General features: G+C 42.3%; 1 protein-coding gene across 2 annotated transcripts in view; it reads left to right on the top strand.

Annotated features, from left to right (window-relative positions):
- Positions 1-1,509: 1,509 nt before the first annotated feature.
- Positions 1,510-10,016, top strand: part of cpeb4b (cytoplasmic polyadenylation element binding protein 4b) — an 80,850-nt gene continuing 72,343 nt past the window's right edge. Inside the window, exon 1 of one of the 2 annotated variants that reach the window (XM_041193352.1) lies at positions 1,510-2,972. In XM_041193352.1, the coding sequence (XP_041049286.1) occupies positions 1,824-2,972 (1,149 nt within the window). In that variant the 5' untranslated portion in view covers positions 1,510-1,823. The remainder of the gene's footprint in view (positions 2,973-10,016) is intronic. The other variant, XM_041193353.1, reaches the window with a different exon arrangement.

Genomic DNA, 10,016 nt, shown 5'->3' with positions numbered 1-10,016 from the left:
TTTTATTCAACATTTTACGGGCTTCATTATTCCAGAGTACCTACCAAATCACTGTGAGACTGATGGGCAACCATAGATTTTTGTTTTCATTCACCTGATTTTGATTCAGTTTTGCTATTTTCATGACTTTTGTTTGCTTTGATTTTAAATGAGTTGGGCTGAGCCACCCTTACCTGAGACTGAACAGCAGTTGATAAGCTTGGGTTGTACCAAAATTAGGACCCCCATTCAATCACTTATCATTGTATTCATAAAATGATACAGTACAGAAGAAATTCATTAAGCCAATCGTATCCATTAGGAGATATTTATTGGATACGAAAGCTGAATGTCTTAATTTGCACTTTGGAGCCACCTGATCCTGTAGGATATGGATGAGTACTGATACACAGCAGTAATAATAACTTCCCAATTTAATCCATCCTGACCAACATCCAAACCAATCCCCAAAATTGATTCTTAGATTAGTCAATTCAAACCAACTGCAAGATACATGCAAAGTAACAGTGCAAAAGATGACTTAAAATGTTATGGGTACATAGCAGTAAAAAAAGGGACATCTTGTTCTAGATCTTTATTTCAATTTTTCATATTAGAAAGCTGAAAGTACTTCTTGCCACATCCTCTCCCTACATTTCTTGATGGCTGCAGAAAGGACAAGACTTTTGGTCCCTTTGCATACACAAAGCAATATCATTAGAGTTTTGCAACAGAGTGGCATCTTTCATAATGGATTTGCACCATCAAGTCTCAGTCAGTGGCAATATTGGGGAACAGAGAAGTCCAGCAAAGACTGAACTTCTTCTGTCAATGGGCTACTGGAGGATGGGGGTAGAGAATTGCGAACTTGCATTTTATGTACCACTCACAAAGGGCCTGAAAAAATACTTTCACACTTCTAATTTATTGCAATATATGAGACGGAATATTTTGCAATCAATAGTCAATAATCTGAAGAAGAGTCATACGGACTCTAAACGGTAACTCTGTCTTTCTCTCCACTGATGCTGTCAGATCTGCTGAGTTTTTCCAACAATTTTTGGTTTTGCTGTGAAGTGAAACTATGACCGACTTGATGAGCAAAACAATATTAATAGTTTATCTTTTTTTAAAAAAAAGCCCTGTCAGCTCTAAGTGCCCTTCCTTGGCCGCTGGTCAGTTGGAACCTTTCATTTAAAATCCGCGCGTGCCTCCACGTGCGGATTTCCCGTTTGTGACGTGAGATGAATATGCAAAGGAGTCTTGCCTGGGGGAGGGAGGGGAGACCTTGAAACTGCCGAACCGGAAGAGAAAGGCGGCGTGTTCTTGTCAGAGCGAAGGGCGAATGGGGCGGCGGTGGGGGAGGGGCCTGAAAACAGTCGAACAGGAAGAAGCTCGCGACTCTGTCATTGCGCTCAGTCTGTCGGTGCAGGCGGGCGGGCGAAGAGTGAGGAGTGAGAAAGCCGGGGGGGGAGGGAAACGGGGTGGGGGGGAGGGAAACAAGTTCTTCCTTCTGTGATTCTTTTTGTGGAAGGGCGGGGAGGTGGGTCGATAATATAAACATATTTATATAATGTAATAACCGACATGTGAGAGAGAGAGAAACCGGTCAGGGAGGACGGGAGAGAGAGAAAAAAAGCTGCTGGTTTCGAAACAGTTAATTGGATTTTCTGAGGCAAAAAAGTGGTGCCGAAAGGGCGGTGACTCGACATTTCCCCCTTTTTATTAATATATATGTGTATATATATATATTTCAAATATATATATTTAGAAAGGATAAAGAAACCAAAAGGAGGGCTGGGGGGTGGGAGGGGGGTGAATCCTGCGGCCGTCACTCACGCTCGATGGGGGATTACGGGTTCGGTTTATTAGTTCAGACCAATAATACCAACAGTAAGGTCGCCTTTCCAGTCAGGTATCACCACCACCACCATCACCAACAACAACAACAACAACAACAGAGCGCTGCCACCGGCTCGGCTTGGCTTTTTCCTGCTTCGGCTCCCCAGACCATGCAGGATGAGCTGCTGCTGTCAGAGAAATCCAAATCCCAGCAGCAGCAACAACAACAACAGCATCAGCAGCAGCAGCTCTCTCCCAGACTCGATCCGGCTGCTCCTGAACTAGTCCTCCTGCCCGACTCGCCCAAATCCGAGGAGGAGAACCCGAGCGGCGCTAACGGCGGCAGCAGCGCCAAGGAGAAGCTGAGGATGGAGTCGCCCATCCTGCCGGCTTTCGACTACCACGATCCCCCCCCGCCGCCTCCTTCCTCTTCCTCCTCCTCCTCCTGCTCCTCGTCGGGGCTCGGGGGAGCGGGCACGACCGGGACGCCGTCTCTCACCTCTTCGACATCCTCCTTGACCGGTTTCAGCAACTGGTCAGCAGCGATGACTCCTCCTACCGTCAGCGAGGATAATTTCTTTCACCAGGGAGTCCCCGCTCCCTCCGCCAACGGTGCCATGCTCTTCCAGAATTTCCCTCACCACGTCAGCCCCGGCTTCGGGGGTAGCTTCTCGCCTCAGATGGCCCTCTCTCAGCACCACCACCCTCACCACCACCACCACCACCCTCCTCCTCCTCCGCCGCCACCCCCTCACCATCACCACCAGCAGCAGAGGAGGTCCCCTGCCAGCCCGCACCCCGCACCGTTTCCGCACAGGAACGCTTTCAACCAGCTGCCTCACTTGGCCAACAGCATCAGCAAGCCTCCCTCTCCGTGGAACAGCTACCAAAGTCCGTCGCCTTCGTCCTCCTCTTCGTCCTCCTGGAGCTCCGGCGGCGGGGTCGGCGTTTGGGGTGGATCCCAAGGCAGAGATCACCGCCGAGGAATGACTGGCGGAATGGCAGGCCTCAACTCCATCTCGCCCATGAAGAAGCCTTTCCCCGGCAGCCACGTCCCGGCGCACAAGTACTCGAGATCCAGCTCAGCTTTCCCACCAAAGTCTTGGATGGAAGACAGTATGCTGAGGAATGACAATATTTTACCATTTCAGGTGAGCAATCATTGGAGCCTAACGCGTATTGGAGTTAAGCTGCAATTTATTAAATGATAGCGTCGAGATGGAGATGTCACATATTCCCTACAATTCGGCTACTTGTCGACAATGGCCAATACTTTACATGTACATTTATGACAGCAGTCCTTTGTATTTGAAATGTCGTACTTTAGTATGAATTCCTAACGCCCCACTTATTTTTTAACTATAGCTTAGTAAAAATGCCGTGCTCAATATTAATCAAGTAACCATACTTTGAATTTCCTGTATTCATACCAGTCTTTGCTTTTCCCGAGTCCAAATTCTAACTTCCGATGAGACTTGGGAATTGAGATCAAACAGAACCCTGATTTTTATCAAGTCCAGTCCTGAACACCACCCTGCTCGGAGAGTGTAATTCTTTTGAAATAAGCGCATATTTTTCCTTAAATTGAGTAGAGAGGCCAGTTCAATTTAGCGTTGTGAAACCCGTTGGAACTCTAATTCTATCAATAGAGAAATACATATCAAACGTGTTTGCAAACGGTATGGATGTTAATGATGTAAGTAAGGAAAGTATTGATTCACTGCTCTTCAAAGCTTTTAGTTAGAAAAATCAGATACCTTAAATTTGCCAGAAGCTAATATGCAAAAATCCTGTTATTTCACAAAATGTGGATGGCAAAAAGTATTACGACTTATACGATTTTTTGCAATCTTGTACTAATTAAATTTAGACAATTAGTTTTTAAATATTTTATATATACAGTTGTAGACATGTAGATTTTAATTATTGGTGAAGCAGCTCAGAAATTAAGATTGGTCTACCTGAGACCAACAAATTCAGCAATGTGTGTATGTGAAGGCATGATTGGCCTGATGTGCTAATGAGCACAGAGTGCATGTCCTTGCACTTCGAGTAAACAGGGTGGTTCTTTGAGCTTTACAAACTAATTTCAGCAACTACTTGCAAATCTGCATAACATATAACAAGAAGAATAGTCTTGTAATATCAAAAAGTATATATTTTCCAAACTTTGGTCCAATGACTTTTTTAGCTGCTGGTTGTGGAATTATTTTGTCTTCGTTTTGAAACCTGTGTTAAAAAGGCAAATGGAATATCCTGTCACAATTTCTCCTTGGTGTAGCAAAATTGATTACATTTTTGTTCCTCTTCCAGAGGTACTGGGTAGCTCTTGCTGGCTTTATTTTGGCTTGCAGTGTGCAAAATATGAAGAACACTTGAACAGCAGCTCTTTTTTAAAAAGATCATACACTGCTCAGCCTGTGCAGTTCAAGGGGAGTTTTAAACTTCCCAGCAATCGTGAGCTTGGCTGATCAATGTCTTCAGTGTGTAGTAGCAATGTTCTCTGCCATCCATTGGTCAGAATTAACAGTACAAGGGTCTGATGACATGGTAAGCTATTACAAAATAGTGCCCTCTTAATCAGAGATGGAGAGTTAGTTAGCATTGGAACAGTGACTAGTGACTGCAGATTGACCTCTCGCCTGTTGCTTAATTTGCTTCAGAATTTTGTGTATCTTAATTTAGTGTTCATTGGCAGAATTTAAAAAGTGATCCATTATTATAAATCCTTTAGTTTTTTTTCCCTGAATGCATTTGTAACACTTGTGCTAGTTTGATTTTAATTTTGTTACTTTCATTGCTGGTATGTTGGTATATTTGATAATTTAAGGAAAATGGTAAGTGTGTGTTTAACAGAAGAACGTCGTATATAAGATTTTTTTTCTCCCTTGGGACACTTTTATTTTAAAGAAAGTGCTGACACTTCTAGGCAGTACTGACTGTCTTTCTTTTCTACATTTACCTATTTGTTATTACAGAACTCCACTGTGGGAGGAATCTATGGATGTTGCAGTGAGCAATTTCATAGAAAGTAGTATTTATCAGTTTGTCTTTGCATTCTGGATGCTGATTTAGAATCTTCCACAATAGTAAACTTCAAGTATTGATCTGTTATATTTAGCTGGTATTCAAGTTTCCTGGCTCAGGTGCTTTTCCCTGTTGGCACCCATAACGGAAAAGGCACCTGATTTATGTTTCCCCACATGGAAGCACCAACGATTGGGCCAATCTGTAATATTTGCTAAGTGTCCGGATCCAAATGGTTGAACTGTGAAAAACAGGAAGTTTCTTTTGGAGAAAAAAAATCAGTTTATCTCCTCGTCTGAAGACATTGGCTCTTGCTGGGTTCCAGTATTTTGTCCAAATGATCAGTCATGATGAGTCAGCAGGGTATTTGTTCATGGAGGTTATCATAGATGGAAGCCCAATACTTAGTATGTGCACAATTTTGCAACAAATTATATTAGTTAGTAATTAGCAAATGAGAATCCTGCCTTATTTAAAGAATATACATAGATCATTTCCATTGCTCGAGCATTGATTCTAAGTGTATTTAATTTGCTGGCTAGTTGAAATCAGTCAACTCATTACAGACCAGGATTTGAGTCCAGTATCTTCCAGTCTCTATGGCTTAGTGGTAAGATTTTCTTTTGTTCTGTATTTTGTGGCAGGAAGAAATTTACATAAAGAGAACACAAACTTGCTCTCTCATTTAAGTGCAAAGGATGGTGATGCTGGTAAACAGGAAAACACCAGCATATAATTTGGGTTAGATGTGCTTCCAGAAACAATATTGCAAATGTATTCCTAAACGTTTCTCCTTTTGGGGGGTTGGGGGAGGTGGGCAAGGATCAACCTGTCCATTTGGGCAAGTGGTTGCTAAGTGACAGTTTGAATCAAGAGCCCTATTTCTAGGGATGGAAAGTTTTGTCCAGTACAGTAACTAGATGAGTTCTGTTCTGGGTCCCCTGACACTCTGCTATTTGTTAAGAATATGAAGGAGAGTATTTGTAATATAATACTTGCTGGTTACACTAAGCTCTGGTATGTAATGAGAAGTTAATAGCATCCAAAAAAGTATGGACACGTTAAGCAGATTGGCAACGTGTTTTAATGTATGTAAATATTTCTATTTACAATATACATGTACATGATAGAAGTGGTTAATTGGAGAAATGGATTTGAGTGCGAGCGCCATTGTGATTCTCTGAAGATATTAATAAACCTATTCAAGACAAGGCTTCAGTAGCATGTAACATGATTCCACAAATACAGTAAAAATGTTTTTGTTGCATTAATACCTTACAGGAGAACCAACCAAATAGTGGATTCTGGTGTGAAAAGTCTTAATTCTTTGTGCTCCATTCAGTATAGCCATAAAGCTTGCAATACTACATTCTGCAGAAAGTAATTTTGAACAATTACAGAACTGGCAGTGCACCAAAAGGTTTTTTCCTGAAATATAAGATTATAGGATAAAATTTGAAATTTTAATACCAGTTTCTCATTCAACTTAAACATGCATTCATATTTTAAAAATCAAGTGCATCATTCTAAATGTAATTCTGGTTTGGTTTCTGGAAAGCTGCAGTGCATTGGAGTAATTTTTTAAATTAGCTAGAGAGGTGGGAGAGGAAAACTCCCATTAAGTCAAAGTATAAGGAAAAAGACCAGCAGGGCATTGAGCAGGTTGGTGACAGTTACCTAGATTTGTACACAAATGCACAGGCATAAGAAAAATGAGTTAAAAGCATAAATTCACTTAAGAGGGTATGATGAATTTGTTATTACAGAGACATGGTTACAACCTGACCATGCTTGGAAGCTAATTATTCCAGGCTATGGAATCCCTAGAAAGAAGGAGTAGCAATATTGTTAAAAGACATAATCATGTGATTTCAGCAAGGGTGATCAGGTCATTGATAATGTATGGGTAAAGTGAGGAACAGCAAAGAATGTAAGACTCCCATTAGGGTTGTCTACAGACCCCGATGGTGATTTTGTGGAGTGATGTATAAATTTGGAAATCGAGGAAACGCAGCAAAAATAAAGTGGTTGGTTGCAATAGGAGATTTTAATTTTCATAGACTGGAAAAAGCAGAACAGCTTGATTAATAGATATCAATTTCTAGAAAAATACATCTTAGAACTGATAACAGGATATTCCATGCTGGATTTTAGTGATGAGTAATACAACTGAATTAATTCTGACTGTAAGGAAGCACCTTATGAATAGTAACCATAATATGATTGAATTTAATATTAAGTTTGAAAGGAAGGAGAGTCACAAACCAAGGTTTTAAATCCAAGACCAGCATCAATAGGATGAAAAATTAATTGGCTACATTATTCTTGGTTGAACTATTGATAAACTTACCAACATTGGAAATTATTCAGATGTATTTGTTATGATACAAAATCTGTGGTGGCGGTGTGTTACAGTTCGTTGTGAGTTGCTGTGGTAATGTGCACTTTTTTTCCTTTGTGTTGTAGTCAGGAGCAATGGATAGTGACAGTAGAGACTCCAGAGTTCTTTCCAACACACAGGAAACTTTCCTGCTCTTAATGCCTGCCATTGACATGTGTTGGAAGGATTTGCGGGTTGATACTGAACCTGTTTAGCAGCACCTTCCTTGGTGGTCATGTTCTGGGGTAGGATTTTTTATTAATTTTCATGGGGTGTGGGCATCGTTGCTAGGCCAGCATTTATTGTCCTCGAGAAGGTTCTGAGCTGTCTTGAACCACTGCAGTCCATGTGGTGTAGGTACACCCACAGTGCTCTTAGGAAGAGAGTTCCAGGATTTTGACGCAGCAACAGTGAAGGAACAGCGATATATTTCCAAGCCAAGATGGTGTGTGGCTTTGAGGAGAAATTGCAGGTGTTGGTGTTCCCATGCACCTGCTGCTGTTGTCCTTTACATGGTAGAGGCCGAGGGTTTAGAAGACACTGCCAAAGGAGCATTGCTGAGTTGCTGCAGTGCATCAATTAGATGGTGCACACTATGCCACTGAATGCTTAATATGTTGGATGGAGTGCCAACAAAGTAGGCTGTTTTATCCTGGGTGGTGTCAAACTTCTTGACTGTTGGAGCTACACTCATCAGTCAAATGGAGAGTATTCCATCACACTCCTGACTTGTGCCTTGTAGATGGTAGTAAGAATTTGGGTTGTCAAGAGATGAGTTCGCTGTAGAAAACCAGCCTCTGACTTGTAGCTGCAGTATTTATGGATGGTTCAGTTTCTAGTCAATGGTAATGTTACTTACCACTTGTTAGCCCAAGCCTAAATGTTATCCATATTTTGCTGCATATGGGCACAGATTGTTTTAGCATCTGAGGAGTCGAAAATGATGCTGAACATTGTGTATTCTTCAAGCAACCCACTCTGACGTTATGGTGGAGGGAAAGTCATTGAAGCAGCTGAAGATGGTTGGGCCTAGGACATTACCCTGAGAAACTCCTGCAGCGATGACCTGGGACTGACAAGATTGACCTCCAACAACTCAACCAGTGGTGGGTTTTGCCCCTGATTCCCATTGCCTCCAGTTTTGCTAGGGCTCCTTGATGCTGCACTTGGTCAAATGCTGCCTTGATGTCAAGGGCAGTCACTCTCACCTCAGTTCTTGAATTCAGCTGTTTTGTCCATATTTGGACTAAGGCTGTAGATTGGTGAGGATGAGGTCAGGTAGGTTTTTCCCTCTTGGTTCCCTCACCACCTGCTACAGATCCAATATAGCAGCTATGACCTTTTAGGAATTGGCCAGCTCGGTCAGTAGTAATGTTACTGAGCCACACTTGGTGATGGACTTTGAAGTGCCCCACCCCCCCTCCCACAGTACATTCTGTGCCCTTGCTACCCTCAATGCCTCTTCCAAGGGGTGTTCAACATGAGTACTGATTCATCAGCTGAGGGGAGCAGTAGGTGGTAATCAGGAGGTTCCCTTGCCCACATTTGACCTGATGCCATGAGACTTCATGAGGTCCTGAGTCGATGTTGACGGGACAATTACCCCTCTCACCACCACCCCTGATGGGTCTGGCCTACACGTGGGATAGGATATAACCAGGGATGATGATGGTGCAGGAACCTGGGTGTCTGCCATTATAATGTATGATGTGGTGAGTGTGACTATGTCAGGCTGTTGCTTGACTAGGTTGTGGTACAGCTCTCCCAATTTTGGCACAAGCCCCCCTCAGACATTAGTAAGGAGAACTTCGCAGGATTGATGGAGCTGAGTGTGCAGTTGTTGTTTCTAGTATCTAGATTGATGCCAGCTGCTCCATCCGGTTTAATTTCTTTGACTCTTCTGTAGCAGTTTGATACAGCTTGAGTGGCTTGCTAGGCCATTTCAGAGGATATTTAACAATGAAACGCGTTACTGTGGGTCAGGCCAGGTAAGGACAGCAAATTTCCTTCCCTAAAACAGGATTAGTGAACCATCTGGGTTTTTGACAGTGGTTCCATGGTCACCATTAGTGAGACCATCTTATAAGTTTCAGATTTATTTATTGAACTTAAATTTCTTGAGCTGCCATGGTGTGATTTGAATCCATGTCCCCAGAGCATTACCCTGGCCTCTGGATTGCTAGTTAAGTAACATTACGGCACCAGAACTTCAGGCTCGAGACAGGGATGCTACCCAGCGTGCCTCAAGACCTCCTGACAAAACCAGTATGTATCCCTAAAGGGTTCCACTTGTTTTGTTAAGGAGCCATGATCAACATTTTAGATGAGAGACAATATCAAGTTAAAAGAAGGAACTTAAATGTAGGCATGCAAAAGTGGATATCTGATGGATGGGAAAGCAAAAAAAAAGGATACAAAGAATGAATGGGAGCAAAAAGAGAACATATGTGGGGAACAAAATGTGCAAGGGATCTCAAGTTAACAACAAGGATATTTTGAAATATGGTAAGAGAGAATAGTAAAGGGGAATGTGGACCTGTTAAGGATGCATGCAGGATTATAAGACACAATAGCAAACTTAATAACTTTTCTATCTGCTTTCCCAGTGATGGTAGATAAAATAAAAGTTACACAGGAACTCTACAAATAAGTCAAGGGGAGGAACTTAGTAGCTAGAACACCAGTTTTTAATATTGTAGTTGAGAAAACCATGGTACTTAGCCAAATCTCCAGAGCCTGATGGCCTTTGCCAGAGTAGTAAAATAAATGGGTGAGGAGCCCTTGCCTT

Source organism: Carcharodon carcharias, chromosome 8 (assembly GCF_017639515.1).
Source record: "Carcharodon carcharias isolate sCarCar2 chromosome 8, sCarCar2.pri, whole genome shotgun sequence".
Classification (NCBI taxonomy): Eukaryota; Metazoa; Chordata; class Chondrichthyes; order Lamniformes; family Lamnidae; genus Carcharodon; species Carcharodon carcharias.
The sequence above is the reverse complement of the archived record's forward strand: the minus strand, read 5'-3'. Positions and strand labels throughout refer to the sequence as shown.